The sequence below is a fragment of the Odocoileus virginianus genome, chromosome 21 (assembly GCF_023699985.2).
Source record: "Odocoileus virginianus isolate 20LAN1187 ecotype Illinois chromosome 21, Ovbor_1.2, whole genome shotgun sequence".
NCBI classification, from domain to species: domain Eukaryota; kingdom Metazoa; phylum Chordata; class Mammalia; order Artiodactyla; family Cervidae; genus Odocoileus; species Odocoileus virginianus.
The window spans coordinates 50,387,796-50,411,026 of NC_069694.1; the positions used below are offsets into that span (position 1 = coordinate 50,387,796).

General features: G+C 41.0%; 1 protein-coding gene across 48 annotated transcripts in view; it reads left to right on the forward strand.

Annotated features, from left to right (window-relative positions):
- The window catches only part of ANK2 (ankyrin 2), a 687,657-nt gene that overhangs the window by 649,080 nt on the left and 15,346 nt on the right, over nucleotides 1-23,231 (forward strand). For 23 of the 48 annotated variants that reach the window (XM_070452323.1, XM_070452347.1, XM_070452327.1 and 20 more), the window contains 6 exons: nucleotides 58-180; nucleotides 2,725-2,757; nucleotides 4,653-4,674; nucleotides 15,389-15,463; nucleotides 17,972-18,103; nucleotides 21,195-21,338. In XM_070452323.1, the coding sequence (XP_070308424.1) occupies nucleotides 58-180; nucleotides 2,725-2,757; nucleotides 4,653-4,674; nucleotides 15,389-15,463; nucleotides 17,972-18,103; nucleotides 21,195-21,338 (529 nt within the window). Of the gene's footprint in view, nucleotides 1-57; nucleotides 181-2,724; nucleotides 2,758-4,652; nucleotides 4,675-7,595; nucleotides 13,845-15,388; nucleotides 15,464-17,971; nucleotides 18,104-21,194; nucleotides 21,339-23,231 lie in introns of all 48 variants that reach the window. The other 25 variants (XM_070452307.1, XM_070452311.1, XM_070452318.1 and 22 more) reach the window with 3 other exon arrangements.

Here is a 23,231-nt window from a genome sequence, read left to right on the forward strand (position 1 = left end):
TAAAGTAAACAGTATGTGTCACAGGTGAGTGAAACATGTATGCCTTTCTTGTTTAAGGTACGTGATACAACTCAGGAACCTTGCGGACGACTATCATTTATGAAAGAGCCAAAATCTACGAGAGGCCTGGTGCACCAAGCTATTTGCAACTTAAACATCACCCTGCCAATTTATACAAAGGTATTATAATCTGCTATAGTGCAATTCAGGCTGTAGAGGATTTGATCTTCAAATCCTTTAGAATAGATACAAGTAAAGACACTGAATGTAACCGTGTAAATAGTCATTTTTGATACCCTGTCCAATTTGTGATTTTCCATTTAAGTAAGGGAAAAAGTAGCTCTGCCTTATTTTGCATTAAATTCACTTTGATGGAAAAGTTTCTGTAAGTATGTATTGGATATGGAAGAGAGGAAATTTCGATCTAAGATGTAACCTTTTGGACTGATTTTGAACATGAGATAATTCACTTTGCCTTCCTTACTGTTTTTATGTGCCCTCCTGGCACTATGCTGGTAGTGCTTTCGGCCATGCCAAAACATTATCAGTTTATTCCTTTCTGTTTAATACCAGTTCACAGGTGGATTATGTATTATGAAATTCAAAGCAACTTCAGGATATTTTACCTTGTTGCTAAAATAATTATGTGTTCATTTTGTAACCTATACTATTTGGGGAGCATCAAATTCATTTTTCAACTATTTTAACATGATTAGTATACAAAATACTCACATGTTATAGGAATAGATTTGAAACATTGTTGAAAGGAAAATTAATACTTGACCCAAATCTACTAGAGGATTTTCTTTCTATGCAAACCTCTCCTCTTTACAGAATTCCTTGATTACTCTGATCAAATCAAAGAAGGCAAGAGAATCGATTAATGTTGGGAAAAGCTTTTTTTATTTTTTGAAAAATTTTGACCAGTATTCCTTTTTGATGGAAAGTTCCCATGTGGCAATTTATAGAATGTTATAGCAAGTTGTCAGAATTTATTTTAGAGGTCGAGAAGTGGGATACTGGCAGGTGAGACTTGGAGGAGAGGTGAAAAGTGAAAGTGAAAGTCGCTCAGTCATGTCTGACTCTTTGCGACCCCATGGACTACAGTCCATGGAATTCTCCAGGCCAGAATACTGAAGTGGGTAGCCTTTCCCTTCTCCAGGGGATCTGCCCAACCCATGGATAGAACCCAGGTCTCCCTCATTTCAGGCGGATTCTTTATCTGCTGAGCCACAAGGGAAGCCCAGGAGGAGAGGTAGAAACATTCAAAAGCCTAAATCTTAACTCCACGAAACAGAACATTTTCTGTTTATTTTCTTTCGCCATTTTTCATGATTAATTTATTCTCACAAATTAGAAATGTTTCACATAAAACCATGTAGCATCATATTTAACACTAAATTCTTATTTAATGATAAAAATGAAATTAAATACCAGAATCTGCATATGTAAATTTACATGTTATTACAAGAATTAGAATGCACCCAAATAACCGTTATCTAATAGCATTCCAATGGTAAAGAATGTACTTTGGGGGTTGTGGTGCTGGTCACTTTTGAATCACGGAAGCAGAAAGCCAGATAAGAACCACAGAGAAATATGTAAATTCTGGGGCAATCCATCTGAGTGATGTGCAAAGATGAATGAGCTTTGTCTCTGATTAAGATGAGCTTTCAGTATGCTATAAAAGAAAGCATTTAGTTCATTATTTCTTTTTGTATCTAAGTCAAGATATATCAGGCACAGTTATTAATTCAGTGATGATCCAGGACAGCTCTCCAATTAGTAACTAAAGCAAAAAGAAAAAATTGACAAACATGGTAGAGTTTAGATATATTTTAGAACAGAGTAGCTCTTTATTACAAGAGAACCCCTAAGTATTGCCTGTGTATTGAAAATATCTTCACTGCATGTTCCTTTGTGGCTTTTACCATGTTTAACCAATATCTGTAATGGCTGAGATATTCAGTTCAGTCAGTTCAGTCTCTCAGTCGTGTCCAACTCTTTGCGACCCCATGAACTGCAGCACGCCAGGCTTCCCTGTCCATCACCAACTCCCAGAGCTTACTCAAACTCATGTCCATTGAGTTGGTGATGCCATCCAACCATCTCATCCTCTGTCATCCCCTTCTCCTGCCTTCAATCTTTCCCAGCGTCAGGGTCTTTTCCAATGAGTCCGTTCTTCACATCAGGTGGCCAAAGTATTGGAGTTCCAGCTTCAGCATCAGTCCTTCCAATGAATATTCAGGACTGATTTCCTTTAGGATGGACTGGTTGGATCTCCTTGCTGTCCAAGGACTCTCAAGAGTCTTCTCCAACACCACAGTTCAAAAGCGTCAAGATATTATGCTGAGATATTATCATCACCATTTCTGTAGACATATGCCATCAAATCCATGAAATGTCACACTTTGTGGCTGCTGGTAACCTATATCTGAAATGAGTACATTTATAATATTAGTTCTTTTGCCTAATAGATTAGTATATTTATAATTTTGGTTCTTTCATCTCTTTAATCTACAGATGTTTGCATTTAAATCAATCTTCTTTAATTTTTGTGCTTGTCTTCTGTAAACTGTTAGTAAGAAAACATATGCAAATGCTAACTGTATGCTTGCCTGTTGATGTTTGTTATTAGGGTATTTAGTCTTGTCTTTTCTTCTAAATACTCTCTACTCTTCCTACTCTCTTTCTTCATCTTGCATGGCATGTTGGGGTGGCCAGGAATCAGAGTCAGATCAAGAACAGGAGGAAGAGGTAATTATATGGCATCATCGCTTGTTAATGGCTGTGTCATTGCTATAACCACTGATAAGAGCACATGATTAACAGAGAACGGTTATACAGTTGTTTTTAGTAATTGAAGGGTCACGATTTTACTTAACCTTCCTGAGCCTGTTTTCTCATGTTATGGACTGATTTCATAGAACAGTAAAACTTCTCTATAAATTATTACCTATCTGTGCAATAATACAGATTTCTCTACCAACTACTGAAAACCAAACCACAATCTCAGTGGTTCTCAAAAGGTTGGTCAGGAGATGCCGGGAGGATAAAACTCTAGAACTGAGTCATCATTTGCCTTTTAGCCCCCATATCCTCACAAGCTGCACAGCAGTGTTCCAGAGGCTGCATTGTACATGATGACATTATCACCCTGACATTATGGAATGTGTGCTTGTTCACACTTGGGTTCTTGTATTTTCTCAGCTTTCATTTGTAATACAGATAGATATTTATATATGCTAAACATAAGCAAAAGTTCTTCAGACTGCCCAGTATTTTTTTAGGAGTATAAAGGGAGTCTCAAGAACAAAAAGTTTGAGAACCACTGAAATCAAAAGGAGCATATAGTTCACCCCTTTTACTATACTAATGTTGTAATGCAGAACTCTACTAATAATGAGCACTTCCTTTAAGGTAAACACTTTATTAAGTATTCCACATACCCCATCAACAGTGATCTCCCAGTCTAAAAGATGTATGTTGTCATACCATAGGTGCTATATCACAGATGAAAAAAAATGAGTCTCAGAGAGGTTACCTTGAATAAATAGCCATTTGAACTATACCTGCTTTGATAGTCAAAGAAAGTATGTGTTTGTTTTCCTAATAAAGATCTGAAAATGCCCAAGCATTATAGAAATGAAAGAAATTATTGAAAAAGTTCTTATACTTAATTAACATCTTGCTTCATAGCTCTAAGACAGACAAATGGAATTGTTGTTTCACATAAATGTTTTCAAATATACCAGTTTTATTCTTTAATGTTATTCTGATGGATTTGAAATATAAAACCATGAAAAAAAACATAATAAATACCCTTATGCTCACCAGCTTAAAATTTAAGGCCTTTATCAGTTCAGAGACTACCCATCAATTCCCTTCTCTATTCATACCAGCCATGGAGCAGGATGAGAGTGGTGATTATAGACTCATTGTCCTACCGTGTATGACCAGATGCACAATAAACTTACAAGACTGAAGCCATTCTTACCTTCAAGTTACGGTCACTCTTTGTCTCACATATTCAATTTCCCTTCTGTAGTTGATGACTCGATCCCCAGGCTGGTCAAAATGATACCTACATACTTTGTTGAAAGAGCAACACAATTATGAAACCAGCTTTGCTATTATATCCAAATCAGTTTTTCTATTAGGCTTACGATTTTTCTGTTGAATATTTTCAGGAACTATTCAGTGCAATAGATCTAGTTTGTGTTATTATGGGGATTTGGAATTCTGTCTTGTAACTAATAATGAAACTGCTTCTATAGAACATATCACCCTGGCATGTTCTTTGCCTTTTCCCAACTAAATTGACACTTACTGTTTTATACCTACATTGTTTTTCCTGGCCCTTTTCCCTAATATGTATTTCTAACATCAAACCCCTCTAAGTCATATCTTCCCAAAGAAACATGTTGGAAAGGACTTTCTACCCATAGCGTCTAGAGAGCAGATTTGTTTTTTCCAAAGTTAGGATAAGAATCAAAGACACTCTTGGGAAGAACTGTAGCAAATTACTCTGAGCTTCCTATAACTTATGGTGTCTCCCATGTTTATAATTATGATAGAGTTTATTGTGTACATTGGGGGTGTGGGACACAACACTGTTTGTAACCATTCAATTTATGTATCTTTTCTTTCAGATCGATATGACATCAGAAAAAAGTAAGATTTCAAATAAAACTGAGTTTGTTTGAAAGCTGGCTACAATAAAGAAAAGCATGAATTAAGATGCAAGCTAGTTGCCATTACTAACCACTATGATAATTATATTTTTATATTATCCTTATTAATCATTAATATATTTTTGAAAAAGCAGCTTGGCCAGTTAAATTATGAATATATCTAATTTGTGAGCAAATTATCAGTAAAATGCAATGATTATTCATCTAAGCATTCACTTTCTTTTGGATCCCTGTTAACCCTGCTTTTTGCTGTTACGCTTGTTTAGAAACTCACCCTAATGTTTTTGTCCATTTGTTAGCATAACATTGTCATCTCATTTTTTTAAGCTCTGATGTGACAGTATCACTTTTTCTATCAAGCAACCCTGACATCAGTAGAGAGCTCATTACTTATGTAGGCCACACCTGCAAAAGTGATACTGTCTTAATAGTTCTCAGCTAAAGCTAACGCTCCCCTCACCGCCCCCACCCCCCACCCCTTGCACCTCTTACTGTGGTGAAGTGTAACTGACTTCTCTAGGGCTGAGGTCTAACAGAGTTTTGTAAAAAGTGTTCTGAAAAAATAAGAACCAGGAAAAGCAAAAATGAAAACCTCCTGGATGAAATTACTAATCATAACAGTATGTCATAATGTCATAATAGGGCTAATTTTAAATAATGTTGCAAAGCCTAAACATAGTACAGAAAGAACTGGTTTTTATAGACATTGAGAGAGCTATGTTAGAGCTCATTTTAGGTTTGTAACATTCAGTTAAATTTTCAGTTTGTTGGGTTGTTTCTGATGACTAAGTTCTTGTGTGGAAGAAGTTGAGTTTTTCAGGATTCTTTCTTACTCTTATGCCCCAAATGCTTTAGAAAAAAATCTGATTTTTAATGTTTATTCATCTTAAGATTTATTTTGATTCACTGTATTTCAGAGTGCTATTCTCTAAAGGAGAAAACTTAGAAGTATCTTTAATATGGTCTTTAGGCCCAATGTAATAATCTTTGGACTTTCCCCTGCTTTCTTGAAGTCCTGCCTAGCACAGTGTAATTTACTGCTAAGTTTCTTAAATACTTTTACTTAAGAGTCTCCTTACCCTCTTAAATATGAGGGTTAAGATCATGATGTAAGATACAAGCTAATTGCCATTATTAACCACTATTACTAACCACTATAAATCATTGTTTAGGACTAGCATATTTAAAATTCTGGATGTTTTCATTGTTTTATATCTGAACAAATCTGTATTAATATAAGTTAAATATATCCTTATATATGCATTTCACAGAGTATATCTCAACAAATATTGATTCTCTCAAGAGAAGGCACTTATGTTTATAAAAAATTTTACATTATTATTGCTTTCATTAATTCCTTTTTATAAAGAGATTTTATTATTCCACTTTTTTTCTTTGGTACTAATATGTTTATTTAAATGACCCTTTATTCCTTAGATACAAGCTTATAGGAATTAAAAATTCATCCATCTGGCTCAATCATTTAAAAAAAAAAGGTTACTATATTGATATAGTGCCATTAATCCTCCTGAATGAATCACAAGGTATTGTGACTGTTTAAAAATTTTCAAATATAGGCTTACATTTGGCTTCCTTTTGAGGGGGCTACACTGTGCAGCATGTGGGATCTTAGTTCCCTTACCAAGGATCGGGGAACTTATCCTGTAGTGGAAGCTCTTAACCACTGAACTGCCAGGGAAGTCCCATGTTTGGCTTTCTTTTAGTGTAAAAACAATCCTAAAATAATCTTCATCCAGGTATGAAATAATCTCCACAGAAGGGCTCTGTTGAAAGGACTTTTTGAACTAAGGTCTTTTCATGAGTAAATCCTAAAAGAGTTTGAGTTTTCCTCCTTGCTTTAATGGATGCAGGTACCCACTACGCGTGCCTCAGACATACTGCATTGACCATCTTGTGTATGGACTTTTAGGCAAATAAATATGCTTCACCATAGTAATGTTTTCCACATTTGTTCTAATTTCTCACCATCCTCCTGCCCGTGCATTTCAGCAAGGCTGCCTCTCCCACAAGTTTTAGTCCACCTTTGCTTTGCATGGAAATAACTTGGCTTACATAAACTGTGCGTGTGTCCCGTGTGACTGTCTCTGATTTGGGTTGCCATGCATCACATTTTAACTTTGGACTCACATATAAGTTTAATCACAATCGTTTTTGTTGTTTTTCTCTCCTTTCCTTTCTTTCCCTCCTTGGTCTGTCCATTATGTGTCTAAGCAAGGAGGTTGCTCCAAGGAAAGGACCATGCCTCTCAGCACAAGACTGTTTGTTTCGTTGTTAGGTGTGAATTTCCCTTAGATGAAATGCCGGTTTGCAGCTGATTCAGATATCTTTTATATAGTCATTGTATATTGGCAGAACTAAACATGCTAAGTTCCAGATTTTTCTATGATTAAATAATGTATATACATCATTAGGAAGTATTCTGAGTTTGCTACTACTGGCTTTCTCCTAGAGGAAATCAACTATCTGCGATTTCTAATGCTTTTTTCCTTTTTTTCCCATATTCATTTTTTTCCGACATTGATCTGTAACATCTGAACAATCTTGAGATATCTCTGTGTAATTTCACTGCGTTCGTTCTTTGTTTTGTGATTGTGTGTGTCTTGATTATTTGTTAAAGCTTTGTTCTATGTGTGGATGTGCTACAAGTGAGAAAATTAAGCAAGTTATTTCCTGCTCATTTTTCCTTTTCAGTTTTTTTTTCCGTTAGCCTTGCTTTGCTTTTGTATCCTGAGACCTTGTGGATCCACCATTCCCAGCCCATTTTGTTGTCCCTCCCGCCACGACAGGAAAAGACACTGTGTCGTTTCAGTCCTGATTACATTTGCCAATATCTTTTTTGATTTCCATTTTACTTTCGATGTTTTTCCATTCACATCAAAGATGATGAGACAGAATCTACAGAAACATCTGTCCTGAAAAGTCACCTCGTTAATGAAGTTCCTGTCCTGGCAAGTCCGGACTTGCTCTCTGAAGTTTCTGAGATGAAACAAGATTTGATCAAAATGACCGCCATCTTGACCACAGATGGATCTGATAGGGCAGGTTCCATCAAAGTGAAGGAGCTGGTGAAGGCTGCCGAGGAAGAGCCAGGGGAGCCTTTCGAGATTGTTGAAAGAGTTAAAGAGGACTTAGAGAAGGTGAACGAAATCCTGAGAAGCGGAACCTGCACAGGAGATGAAGGCGGTGTGCCGAGGTCTCAGCCAGAGAGAGAGTTAGTGGAAGAGGAGTGGGTGATTGTCAGTGCGGAGGAGATAGAGGAGGCTAAGCGGAAAGCATCTTCAGAGATCACCGCATACCCATGTGTGGAGGTTAGACTAGAGAGAGAGACCGAAGCAGAAGCAGAGAAAGACTCAACGGGGCGAGTGAACTACCTTGCTGAGGATGGAAATTCCTACGGGCCTCCTCACGAAGTGCAGCCCCAGAGGGAGCGAGGTATGGTGGGGGAGAAGAGTGAGGCTCGGGGTCCCCGCAGGCGCTCAGAAGGCGAAGGCAAAGATGCGCCCTCAGAGGAGACACAGAGTACCCAGAAACAGCCCAAACCAGGCCTGGGGGTGAAGAAGCCGGTGAGAAGGAAATTAAAGGAGAAACAAAAGCAGAAAGAGGATGGTTCGCCAGCTAGTGCAGAAAAAACGGAAGTTAAAAAGGGTAGTTCAGAAGAGTCATTAGATGAAGACACGGGCTCAGCCCCCGAGCCTCTTCCCGCCGTCAAAGCTACGTCACCTTTGATCGAGGAGACGCCCATTGGTTCCATAAAGGACAAGGTGAAGGCCCTTCAGAAACGAGTGGAAGATGAGCAGAAAGGTCGAAGCAAGCTGCCTGTCAGAGTCAAAGGCAAAGAGGATGTGCCAAAAAAGATAACCCAAAGGACACATTTGGCTGCATCCCCCTCTCTGAAGTCAGAGAGGCACGCGCCAGCATCTGCCTCCTCTAGAACAGAGAGACACACTTCTCTTTCCTCCTCTGCCAAAACAGAAAGGCACCCTCCGCTCTCACCGTCGAGTAAGAACGAGAAGCACTCACCGGTGTCACCCTCCGCCAAGACGGAAAGGCACTCACCCGTGTCATCCTCAAGTAAAACCGACAAACCCTCACCCGTGTCACCCTCGACCAAAACTGAAAGACACCCCCCGGTGTCCTCTTCTGCAAAAACAGAAAGACACCCACCTGTTTCGCCATCAGGTAAGACAGACAAACGCCCCCCTGGATCTCCCTCTGGGAGAATCGAGAAACATCCGCCAGTATCTCCTGGCAGAACAGAGAAACGCTTGCCGGTGTCACCCGCGGGAAGGATGGAGAAGCATTCTCCTGTCTCAAGCTCTGGGAAGACTGAGAAGCACCTGCCAGTGTCACCTTCTGGGAAAACAGACAAACAACCACCTGTCTCCCCCACCTCAAAAACAGAAAGAATCGAGGAGACCATGTCTGTTCGGGAGCTGATGAAAGCTTTCCAGTCAGGTCAGGACCCATCGAAACATAAGACCGGACTCTTTGAGCACAAATCTGCAAAACAAAAACAGCCACAAGAAAAAGGCAGAGGTCGGCTAGAAAAGGAAAAGGGGCCGATAGTAACCCCAAGAGAAACGCAGAAAACAGAGAGTCAGACAATCAAACGAGGCCAGAGGTTCCTGGTCACGGGACTCTCAGAGCCCAGAAGAGCAGTCCGTGCTTCCTCCACAGGGCTTAAGAGAGAAGATGGGGCTGGAGAGAAGGAGAAATCTCTCAACCACAGAACACCCGAACCTGTTCAGCCAGTGCCTGAAGAAGAAAGCCATAAAGATAGCGAAGTCCCCAAAGAAAGGCTGGCTGACGACCAGGGAGACGTGGATCTCCAGATCAGCCCAGACCGGAAAACCTCCACTGACTTTTCTGACGTCATTAAGCAAGAACTGGAAGACAATGATAAATACCAGCAGTTCCGTATGAGTGAGGAGCCTGAGAAGGCACAGCTTCACTTAGACCAAGTGCTCACTAGTCCTTTCAACACAACATTTCCACTAGATTACATGAAAGATGAGTTCCTCCCAGCCCTGTCTTTGCAGAGTGGCGCTTTACATGGCAGTTCTGAGAGCCTGAAGCCCGAAGGGGTGGCCGATTCTCCATGTGGCAGCCTGATGGAAGGGACCCCTCAGGTTAGTTCAGAGGAAAGCTATAAGCATGAGGGCCTAGCCGAGACCCCCGAGACAAGCCCGGAGAGCCTTGCCTTCTCGCCAAAGAAAAGTGAGGAGCAGATTGGGGAAACACATGAAGCTACCAAGTTAGAAACACCACCAGAAAGTCATTCCGAAAAAGGACATCCCTCAACCAAAGATGTTGCCGATGGTTCTGAAGGGCAAGGAGCTGCAGGCACCGAGGCCGCAGAGTCCTCTGCTGAGTGTCAGCTGACAGAGGCCCCCTCAGACCCTTCCAAAGACATGTGCCCCCCACAAGAAGGTGACAGCCTTGGTGGTCAAAGTGTATCATTAGGAAAAGAAACGCCCGAAGGGCTGACTGAGGTAGTGACCTGTGACGAAGGTCCACTTGCACACATTAGTCCAGCCCACACGCAAACGGATACCGAAGCTCAGGAATCCACAGCCACCAAGCCCTCAGAGGAGGCAGAGGCCTCGCCGTTGTCCGAGGCTGCTGTAAAGGCAGGCTCAGGGAGTGAATCAAAGCCCCAGGCAGCCATTAGAAGTCCCCAAGGGTTAGAACTTGCACTCCCTAGCCGCGAGAGTGAGGTTTTCAGCCCTGGGGCTGATGAATCCTTCGCTGTGAGCCACAAAGACTCCTTGGAGGCCAGCCCTGTGCTGGAAGATAACTCCTCACACAAAACTCCCGATTCTCTGGAACCGAGTCCTCTGAAGGAATCCCCTTGCCGTGACTCTCTTGAAAGCAGCCCCGTTGAACCAAAGATGAAGGCTGGAATCCTCCCAAGTCACTTTCCTCTTCCTTCAGCTGCTGCCAAGACCGAGCTCTTCATGGAAGTGGCCTCTGTGCGGTCCCGGCTGCTCCGAGACCCCGACGGCAGTGCCGAGGATGACAGCCTCGAGCAGACGTCACTCATGGAGAGCTCGGGCAAGAGCCCCCTTTCCCCAGACACCCCCAGCTCCGAAGAAGTTAGCTATGAGGTTACGCCCAAAACCACAGACACAGGCACCCCAAAACCAGCTGTGATTCCTGAATGTGCGGAGGAGGACGACTCAGAAAATGGGGAGAAAAAGAGGTTCACGCCGGAAGAGGAAATGTTTAAAATGGTGACCAAAGTCAAAACGTTTGATGAACTTGAGCAAGAGGCAAAGCAGAAAAGGGACTACAAAAGGGAACCCAAGCAGGAGGAATCTTCATCCTCTGATGCAGATGTCGACTGTTCAGCAGACACGGATGAACCAAAACACACAGAGAGTGTCGAGGATGAAAGTGATGCTCCTGTGGTAGTAACAGCAGAGGGCAGGAAGACTTCCTCCTCCTCAGAAAGTGAACCTGAGTTGACACAGCTGAAGAAAGGTGCTGACTCAGGCCTCTTGGCAGAGCCAGTTATTCGAGTGCAGCCTCCTTCCCCACTTCCATCCAGCATAGACTCAAATTCCAGTCCTGAAGAAATACAATTCCAGCCTATCGTTTCCAAACAATACACTTTTAAGATGAATGAAGATGCTCAGGAAGATTCAGATAAATCAGAAGAAGAAAAAGATGATAAATCTTGCTTACCTGAAGACAGTCATGCTCCTGCCACTGATGGACCAGAGATATCTTGTGATGATCTGAATGGAGATACTTATCAACCAAAACTTTGTGATAGCCCTGGGTGTGAGACTGGGAGTTCTAGCAACTTAGCCGCTCCTGTCTCTTCGGGTCTCCGCAGTTCCCCTGGTGACGACGTTAGTGAGCAGCTAGTTATCCATAAGGAATCACTAGCTCTCCAAGACACTGGTGAGAAAGACCTAGAAGAGGAGCTTGATGTTCCTGGAGTCGAATCTCCACAAGCAGTTCCCCCCAGTGAAAGCTCTTCATCTTTCTCCTCTTTACCTCTTTGTCCAGCGTCTGAAGCCAAAGGATTAGATGAAGACATGGTCTCTACAGCTTTTGCTACGGAAACGGAGGTCACAAAAACTGACCAAGCTTTTGAGAGCTTACCAGAGGACTGTTCCACTCAAGATTCACTCATTACTACTCAAACTGATAGATCATCCTTGGATGTTCCAGTGTCAGACCTAACAGAGACTGATGAAACCTATGATCCTCAAATCATAAGCCCTTATGAAAATGTTCCTTCTCAATCTTTTTTCTCTGGTGAAGAAAGCAAAACCCAAACAGATACAAGACACACAAGTTTTCATTCTTCTGAAGAGTATTCTGTTACCATCACATCCTCTGTTGAAGCCGTAGTAGAGACAGGCTCCTCTGATGAAACTGTTTCATGTAAAGAATCTAATTTTGAGGACCAGGTCTTGGAAGTAGAATCCAAACAAGAGAGTACCTTGCAGGAAACACAGTCAGATGGAGCCTCCTCATCTATGGAGCCAACTGCACCAAAAACATCAACAATTGTTGGTGAACAAATAAGCAAAGTCATCATCACAAAAACTGATGTGGATTCTGATTCCTGGAGTGAAATCCGTGAGGATGATGAAGCCTTTGAGGCTCGAGTGAAAGAGGAAGAACAGAAGATATTTGGTTTGATGGTAGACAGACAGTCGCAGGGTACCACCCCTGACACCACTCCTGCTAGGACCCCAACTGAAGAGGGGACCCCAACCAGTGAGCAAAATCCATTTCTCTTTCAGGAAGGAAAATTGTTTGAGATGACCCGAAGTGGTGCCATTGATATGACCAAAAGGTCCTATGCTGATGAAAGCTTTCACTTTTTCCAAATTGGGCAAGAATCCAGGGAAGAGACTCTCTCACAAGACATAAAAGAAGGGGGTACAGGTGCTGAGCCCCCACAGGTGGAGACATCAGCTGAGTCATTAACACTCTCAGAATCAAAAGAAACAGTGGACGATGAAGCAGAGTTACTCCCAGATGACCTGAGTGAGGAGGTAGAAGAAATACACACTTCAGATACCCCACTTAGCTCCCAAATAGACATTTCAGCCTCTGTAGAAACATCCATGAAAGAGGCTACTTCTACAGGGCTTGAGGACCTACCCACCAGGCACATGGGTGATTCCGTTCCTCTGTCCAGTGTGAAGCAGCCAACTTGCCCTGACTTCCCTGAACAAGTTGTGCAAGTTCAGTTAGATTTTCCCACAGTCACTAGGTCTGTATATTCAGATCGGGGTGATGATTCTCCCGATTCCTCCCCAGAGGAACAGAAATCAGTCATTGAAATCCCTACTGCACCCATGGAGAATGTGCCTTCTACTGAGAGCAAACCCAAAACACCTGTAAGGACTATCCCCACTTCAACCTCAATACCTCCATCAGCGGAATATGAGAGTTCCCTTTCTGAAGATTTGCTACCCTGCCTGGATGAGGAAAGCAAAGAAGATGAAGCAAAACCAAAGTCTAAAATCCCCGTGAAAGCGCCCGCCCAAAGAGTGGAGCAGCAACTTTCACATCTAGACTCACCTCTAAAAAAGACAGATGGTCCCCAGGGACAGGACTTGACAAGCAGCACACCAGATGATAGAAGCAAATCTGAATCTGATGCTAGTTTGGACGTGAAGACCAAATGTCCAGTAAAAATGAGAAGTTACATTGAGACAGAAACAGAATGCACAGGTGAGGAAGAGGAGCTTGAGTTAGAATCAGAGGAAGGGGCCACAAGACCAAAGATATTTGCATCCCGATTGCCAGTAAAGAGCAAAAGCACCACATCTTCCTGCAGGGGGCCCACAAGCCCCACAAAAGACAATAAGGAGCATTTCTTTGATCTTTACAGGAACTCCATAGAATTCTTTGAGGAGATTAGTGATGAAGCTTCCAAGTTAGTGGATAGACTTACACAGTCAGAAAGGGAGCAAGATTTAGTTTCAGATGATGAAAGTAGTAGTGCCCTGGAAGTGTCAGTAATTGAAAATCTGCCACCTGTTGAGACCGAGAACTCAATTCCCGAGGACATCTTTGACACAAGGCCCATTTGGGATGAGTCCATTGAGACTCTGATTGAACGCATCCCTGATGAAAATGGCCATGACAATGCTGAAGGTATTTGCCAGCCGCTGAGATTCCCTGTGCTACGCATGTCATAAATGTGATATAGTTTTTTTTTTTTGTCTGTTTTATTTGGTGATTTGTGTCTCATTTCCTTTAAGCTTTCTGTAGTGATTACTATGTTTGTGTAAACCCTTTGTGTTTTGTGCTTTCTCTGTATACTCTTGTCCGTGGAAACAATCTCAAGATTGAGTAATGAGAATGCTTATGGAAAACATAAACATGATCGGCAGGCAACCAGGATCTTGCCTTTTCTCTAGCTGCTGCACGTGAGGCCATGCAAGTTTTGAGTTTTGTTGTTCTGACTTTCCAGGCTTAGCCTCAAATTAAGCACATGGATTTATTTGGTTTGGTTTTGTTATTATGAGGATTCATCGCTTTCTCTTCTTCCCTTTGTGTACTTTGAAATAATTAGTACTTCGCAATTTTATGATCATTGGAAAGCCATTTGCACAAGAAGATTTTACATATCATGAAATATTAATTGTTGTGGATTTGTTTTTGATTTAGAAAGGTTGGATTTCAGATACCAATGGTAAATACTTTAAGCAATCATAAGGTAAAAGCATGCTTTTCATTTATGTGATGATGAATAGAGAATGGACTCTGATTAAATGCAGCAGACAACGAAAACTCAAACTTTGCATGATTTAAGTTGACTGTGAGGGGATGATGACCCTTTGAATTATGAAAAAAGGAAACCATAGATGGCTTTGAGAAGAAGCCTCTTGTCTTCCAATATCTCTACAATAAAGACTGTTATTCTTAAATTTGGATTATAAAAAATGTCATGATACCATGACCTAAGATGCTGCCCATCAATTAATGGGAGTTAAAAATAAAAGGCAAAATTGTTGTCTGTGGGAGTATTATCTGAGTTTATTTAGTAGTAAGCAGCCAGAAATTTTGCCCAAAAGATGTATATACATACTAATATAATATACACATACAACTATGTACATTTTATTCTTCCTTCTTCCAAGGTCACCAGGACCAAGAAAACCGTTGTTTCTGGCCATACAGGAAAAAACCGGGATGGTCTGATCAACCCGTGATCTAGGTCTCTTTTGAATCTTGGATGTGATTTTTTGCTATGTGACTCGGAAGTCATCTCATACTACCACAGGCAATAATAGGAGGTCCTAACCAATTACTCCACTTCTCCGTTCCATTTATGATTTTTCTGCTGTTTGATGAGCAAGCTGAGTGTCTTAGGGTGGGCAGTATCCTCTCAGACAATTTAAGAGGAAAGTCGTAAGATTACTAGAAATCAGTAACTTATGCAATATATCCAATGACTAGTCTTGATTAAAGAGATATGGAAGCAGATGGTTTTCATGATTTTTATTAAATGTATTCCCCCATTCCATTCCAGAAATCAGGCAAACACACAATTTAATATGATTTAAAACGTAATAGTTAACTTGTGCTGTAATCAAATATTTGGACAATTGACTGTCTTTCTTTGGATGATCAGTACTGTGGTTCCTCTCCTGTCATGGACAACTTTTGGCCATTCTGTTTTTGACCTTTTGTAGATCAACAGGATGAGCAGGAACGGATTGAGGAAAGGCTGGCATATATTGCTGATCACCTTGGCTTCAGCTGGACAGGTAAAATGCATATGACCCATTTTTTCAACAAAACCTGCTTGGTTTGAGTGACATAGTTTGCATCAGCCAAGTGTCATTAACAATGAGAAAGGTCTTTATTTTTCCCCCTTGAGGAAGACCACACAGAATAGTGTAAACAATGATAAACTGTGAACTCAAAACTCCAGGGTCTGCATCAACTCACTGTGTGAACCAGGGCCAGCCTCTTATTGTCTCTGGGATTTTGAATAATAGAATGTTAGATTGAGAACAAAACAACTCCTGCCACCCTCCTTTGGATATCTAAATTTTGGAGAGATTACTGTGTTTCAAAACCATTGTTAGACACACTTGTCATAGAATTTAATTTGAAATTTAACCAGGGTTTCTTGTTTTAGATACCTTGTATCAGATATTTTCATTGTGAACAGTACTAAACTTAACTTCAAATGGAAGTTAAAATACATATGAATGAGATGTTCACTAATTTTCTGAGAAATAGGAATGTTTCTGTTTAGAATTTATATGTTAAATAATTTTTTGATGCAAAGTGAATTCTGAAGTCAATGTGGTTTATTTACAAATCAGGATTTAAAAGGTATACCCTTTCATTTTTTCTATGATATAACATACTAAAGCAAGATTGTCGGATTTTTTTTCTTTTTCCTGGGTTTTTTTTTTTTTGGTCTGACTTTTATGTCATTTGTGACTACTTAATTGAAACAGTTTTAAGGGCTTCCCTGGTGGTTCAGACAGTAAAGAATCCACTTGCAATGTGGGAGACCTGCATTTGATCCCTAGGTTGGGAAGATATCCTGGAGAAGGAAATGGCTACCCACTCCAGTATTCTGGCCTGGAGAATTCCATGGGCAGAGGAGACTGGCAGACTATGTAATTAAAACATTATAAAGTTAATATTAAGCTCCTTTAGTTTCTTAAAAATTTGGTATGAAGTCATAATACTCTTAACAAAGATAATTGATAATGTAGAATAAATGACTGAAATAGTTTAAAGTAATTTAATAATACTGATCATATTTATTTAATTGAGGAATTTAGAAGAAGGGAGGATCTCAAAATATCCCTAGTTGACTTATTAAATAGGTGGCATTCTGAATTATTTATTTTGCCTTTTAAGTATATATGTATATGTATGTTAAATGCAATATCTATTATAGTTGGTGAAAATTCAAACCTTAAAATCATATGGAATGGTATAAAATGCAAAGTAAATAAGTCCCTCACACTTACCTACATCTTACCTTCGAGCTCCATTCCTCAAGGGTAACTGCTAACACTTTCTTGTGTATTCAGACAAAATCTGCATTGCTCACATCTATGCCTATTATTTTTAAAAAAGCTGTGTAATTAACAGTATTTCTCATAAATAATCCATCAGTGTAGAAATATCTATGTAATTCTTTTAAATAAATATGTAATTCCACTGTCTAGGAGGCCATTTTATCAGTGGCCTTTGTTGATGGATACCTAGGTTGTTTCCTGTTAGTGGCAGTGAATATCTTTGAGGACTGGTAGTTTTGTGGCTGTGTCTATAGGGCATGGGCGGGCTTCTCTGGTGGCTCAGAGGTAAAGAATCCATTTGCTAATGCAGGAGATGCAAGAAGTATGGGTTTGATCCCTGGGTCGGGAAGATCCTCTGGAAAAGAAGGGGCAACCCACTCCAAAATTCTTGCCTGGAGAATTCCATGGACAGAGAAGCCTGGTGGGCTACAGTCCATGGGGTCGCACAGAGTCAGACACAACTGAGCATGCACACACTGTAGGGCATACCCCTAAAAGGAAAATTGCTGGGTAAAGGATATGTATATTTTTAATTTTGAAAGATATTAGCAAATTACCCTCTAAAGAGGACACCTCACTTACACACACACACACACACACACACACACACACACACACACACCCCCCTCAATACATTAACATCCATGTAGAATGTTAATGATATAGACTTGAAATAAGAACTTTGTGGCTTCTTCCCTAGGTCACTTAATGCTTCTGAGACCTTTTATTCATATGACATAGTGTTATAAAAAAGAGTTTATCCAGCCACCATAATATAGCTGCAACCAATATTTATCCAAGTACTCAGAAACAGGATTTATAGTATTTGAAAATTACCCAATTAGATTAAAAGTGAGACATGGTCCCTTCTTCTGTTTCACTTATTTATTTTCCATTATCTTGGTTAAGAGTATAAGCCAGTATTAATGGTCTCTTCTCAATTTTGGAATTAAATGGGCCTGAATTTACATATTTTATAATCATTGTTTCAAACTTACTTTTTCCACTAGGACAGTGATCAATTCTAAACCCAATTGTAAGGAAAATATCCAGGATTGGTGCTAGAAGAACAAAGGCATATGAGAGTCTTTTCTAATAAGTAGGAAAACATAAACGAACTCTGTTACAGCAGTACAAGGAACACATCATTTGCAAAATCACAAGACAAGGTGTTGAGACTCAAACTTTGAAGTTAATGTGTTTACAAAGAAGTATTTTCTCTTCTAGAATTAGCAAGAGAACTGGACTTCACTGAAGAGCAAATTCATCAAATTCGAATTGAGAACCCTAACTCCCTCCAGGATCAGAGTCATGCGCTATTGAAGTATTGGCTAGAAAGGGATGGGAAACATGCTACAGGTAGGTGGGGAGCTATAAATAAAAGGCAATCGGATGAAGGCAGAACTAAGTCTTACTCAATACCTTTTATGCCAGGTGCCATCAATCTAAAGTGCTACTATAAGCAAATGAGAAGAAGCTATAACATTTCTCAAATAACCATGTTGCATAAAACTTCTTGTACTGTGTTTCTGTGAACAGCATTAAGTGGTGAAAAGTGATTCTAGCACTGGTTGCTAACAGGAATGTTATTAAGATCCTTAAATTTTCTAAATATTAACAGCAAACACTTGCTTTATTTGTCTTTGTCTTATTGATGGTACATTACATTCAGTTCCTGCTTCCTTTACTCCTAAATAACTAAAATGGGGGGAAAATGTCAAGTGGACATTCTGACCACATCAAATAAAATGGGAAGTAACCATAACTGCTTCTTATCCTTCAGCTGGTCTAAATTTGCTACTTCCTTTAATATCTCTTTGAAGACATACCTAGAGACTTCCAGCCCACATTTATTTTTCCTTCTTTTACCACTTTTCTAGACAGGATTGCCAGAAAATAAAAATAGAGAGCACCCAGTTAAATTTAAATTTCAGGTAGTCAACAAATGCTTTTTCTAGTATGAGTATCAGTTCAGTTCAGTCGCTCAGTCTTGTCAGACTCTGCGACCCCATGAACCACAGCACGCCAGGCCTCCCTGTCCATCACCAACTCCTGGAGTCCTCCCAAACTCATGTCCATCGAGTTGGTGATGCCATCCAACCATCTCATCCCCTGCCGTCCCCTTCTCCTCCTGCCCCCAGTCCCTCCCAGCATCAGGATCTTTTCCAATGAGTCAACTCTTCACATCAGGTGGCCAAAGTATTGGAGTTTCAGCCTCAGCATCAGTCCTTCCAATGAATACCCAAGACTGATCTCCTTTAGGATGGACTGGTTGGATCTCCTTGCAGTCCAAGGGACTCTCAAGAGTCTTCTCCAACATCACAGTTCAAAAGCATCAATTCTTCAGCGCTCAGCTTTCTTTATAGACCAGCTCTCACATCCATACATGACCACTGGAAAAACCATAGCCTTGACTAGACGGACCTTTGTTGGCAAAGTAATGTCTCTGCTTTTTAATATGCTGTCTAGGTTGGTCATATCTTTCCTTCCAAGGAGTAAGCGTCTTTTAATTTCATTGCTGCAATCACCATCTGCAGTGATTTTGGAGCCCAGAAAAATAAAGTCAGCCACTGTTTCCACTGTTTCCCCATCTATCTGCCATGAAGTGATGGGACCGGATGCCATGATCTTAGTTTTCTGAATGTTGAGCTTTAAGCCAACTTTTTCACTCTCCTCTTTCACTTTCATCAAGAGGTTCTTTAGTTCTTCTTCACTTTCTGCCATAAGGGTGGTGTCATCTGCATATCTGAGGTTATTGATATTTCTCCCAGCAATCTTGATTCCAGCTTGTGCTTCCTCCAGCCCAGCGTTTCTCATGATATACTCTGCATATAAGTTAAATGAGCAGGGTGACAGTGTACAGCCTTGACATACTCCTTTCCCTATTTGGAACCAGTCTGTTGTTCCATGTCCAGTTCTAACTGTTGCTTCCTTAACTGCATACAGGTTTCTCAAGAGACAGGTCAGGTGGTCTGGTATTCCCATCTCCTTCAGAATTTTCCACAGTTTATTGTGATCCACACAGTTGAAGACTTTGGCATAGTCAATAAAGCAGAAATAGATGTTTTTCTGGAACTCTGTTGCTTTTTTGATGATCCAGTGGATGCTGGCAATTTGATCTCTGGTTCCTCTGCCTTTTCTAAAATCAGTGTGAACATCTGGAAGTTCACATTTCACATATTGCTGAAGAATGGCTTGGAGAATTTTAAGCATTACTTTACTAACGTGTGAGATGAGTGCAATTGTGCGGTAGTTTGAACATTTTTTGGTATTGCCTTTCTCTGGGATTGGAATGAAAACTGACCTTTTTCAGTCCTGTGGCCACTGCTGAGTTTTCCATATTTGCTGGCATATTGAGTGCAGCACTTTCACAGCATCATCTTTTAGGATTAGAAATAGCTGAACTGGAATTCCATCACCTCCACTAGCTTTGTTCATAGTGATGCTTCCTAAGGCCCACTTGACTTCACATTCCAGGATGTCTGGCCCTAGGTGAGTGATCACACCATCGTGATTGTGTGGGTCGTGAAGATCTTTTTTGTACAGTTCTTCTGTGTATTCTTGCCACCTCTTCTTAATATCTTCTGCTTCTGTTAGGTCCTTACCATTTCTGTCCTTTATTGAGCCCATCTTTGCCTGAAATGTTCCCTTGGTATCTCTAATTTTCTTGAAGAGATTGAAGAGATCTCTAATTTTCTTGAACTTGAAGAAAGTGGGGAAAACCACTAGACCATTCAGGTATGACCTAAATCAAATCCCTTATGACTATACAGTGGAAGTGAGAAATAGATTTAAGGGACTAGATCTGATAGACAGAGTACCTGATGAACTGTGGATGGAGGTTCATAACATTGTACAGGAGACAGGAATCAAGACCATCCCCAAGAAAAAGAAATGCAAAAAAGCAAAATGGTTGTCTGAGGAGGCCTTACAAATAGCTGTGAAAAGACGGGAAGCGAAAAGCAAAGGAGAAAACAAAAGATATACCCATTTGAATGCAGAGTTCTAAAGAATAGCGAGAAGAGATAAGAAAGCCTTCCTCAGTGATCAGTGCAAAGAAATAGGGAAAACAATAGAATGGGAAGGACCAGATATCTCAAGTATTAGTATATCCCATGCAATATTTGGGATATACTTTTACTTAAAAAATTGTTTTTTATCTAAGGTTCACATTTGACAGGACCTCCTGCGTTGTTGTCTGGTAACTCTGCTTTTAGGGCTTCTTACCATGCTGTGTCACCCACTTTGTGTGTTTCTCTTGTTTGTTTGCTTACTTTCACAAAGATCCTTCGTTGGGTTTTGGCTGTTTTTGGTAGAGATATCAAAATTTTCGTAAGTTTTTCCTATACTTAAAATGTATCAACAAAAAAAATTCACTAAGACAACTAAAGGAAAGAGTTTAAAAGACTAGCCCTCTGATGTAATCAATGTTTTTTCTTTAATATCCCAGATACCAGTCTCATTGAATGTCTCACCAAGATCAACCGAATGGATATCGTTCATCTCATGGAGACCAGCACAGAATCTCTCCAGGAGCGCATCAGTCATAGCTATGCAGAGATTGAGCAGACCATTGCGCTGGATCATAGTGAAGGTCAGACAGCTTGTGTGTGTATGCGTGTCTGCTGTATATGGTTAATTCAGGCAATGGGACCCACCGTCTTCCTTTTTCAGAGGGTTGCCTATGGTCTTTGGTCATCCGTTCTTCTCCTCACTATCCTGAGACTTCCTTGCCCATTTTAGGTACGCCAAAACTGCTCACACTTTGTTGTTTCATCACTGTCTCAGTCATCGTGAGCTGCTCCAACCGAAAACCATGAGCTCCAACAGAAAACCATGGTAGCTTAAACAATAGAAATTTATTTCTCTTGGTTCTGAAAACTGGAAGTTCAAGATCTGGGTGATAGCATATTCAGGGTCTGGTGAGGGCCCTCTTCAGGGTGGTTCACGGCTGTCTTCTTGTTCTTTCTTTCCTCACACCAAGGACAGCTGGCTCTCTAGCCTCTTCTTATAAGGGTAGTAATCATGTTGATGAGGGCTCTCCCCTCATGACCTAATTCCCTCCTAGGGATACCATTGGGGAAGGCAATGGCACCCCACTCCAGTGCTCTTGCCTGGAAAATCCCATGGACGGAGGAGCCTGGTAGGCTGCAGTCCATGGGGTCGCTAAGAGTAGGACACGACTGAGCGACTTCACTTTCACTTTTCACTTTCATGCATTGGAGAAGGAAATGGCAGCCCACTCCAGAGTTCTTGCCTGGAGAATCTCAGGGACGGGGGAGCCTGGTGGGCTGCCGTCCATGGGGTCGCACAGGTTCGGACACGGCTGAAGTGACTTAGCAGCGGCAGCAGCAGGGATACCATGTTCAAATATCATCACACTGGGATTAAGGTTTCAGCATGTGAATTTGAAGGGGACCCAACGTTCCCAGGTGTCTCAGTGGGTAAAGAATCTTCCTCCAATGCAGAAGACAAAGGCAGATGTGAGTTTGATTCCCAGGTCAGGAAGATCCCCTGGAGAAGGGCGTGGCAACCCACTCTAGTATTCTTGCCTGGAGAATCCCATGACCAGAGAATCTGGTGGGCCACAGTTCGTGAGGTCACAGAGTTGGACATGACTGAAGCGACTCCGCGTGCACACATGCACACCAGTAGCAGCCATCCGCATGGGTGGTCCATCCGGTGCCCTTGCGTCAGCTCCTTGGTGGCGTTGCTGATGCTTGTATCTTTCACTCTACCTTAGTATCCCGTTTCTATGCCTGCAGCCCGAACTGAGTCATCAGTGACTGCACTACTTCCAAGCCCTAACTCGAGGTATTATACTTGCATCCTCTTTTGCTTCTACATAGTCATCCTTCAAACCCACTGCAGCTCCAGCCATTGTTCCTACCTTGTTTTTGATATGAAAATTTCTCTAATTTACCCTCATTCATTTCCATTCTCACTAGCTCATTCTCCTTCTGTCTCATCACTATTTTTGCACTGTCCCTTCTTCTTTCAAGCCTCTAATATTTCTCTTCTTTTCATTTTTTCCAACCTGATCATAATTCACATTCCTTAGAAAAAATAAGAATAACTATAAGCAAATGTCCATATCTGTTCACCACAAATTCTCCCTATTTAAGTGCGCCTCAGTGCTTATACTGTACCTTCCCTGCCGTATAAAATGCCCTTGCTTTGCTAAAACCATCATCTCGTCTTTCGTACTGGATTTCATCCTCTTTACCAGCTATGGACTTCACTCCTGCAGTGACCCACTCTGTCTTCCTAGTACTAGACCATGCTCTTCAGCATTACAATGTGCTTCATAGATCCCAGCTTTAAAAAACAAAGCAAAGCAAAGATCTTCTTTCACCCAACATGTCTCCCTGTATGACTGTCCTGTTTCTCCAGCCATTTCATGGGAAGTCTCTTCCAAAGAAGAGTCTAACTTTCCCATCTCTACTTTTTCTCCTCCTGTTCTCTGTAGAACTGTCTCTAGAATCCA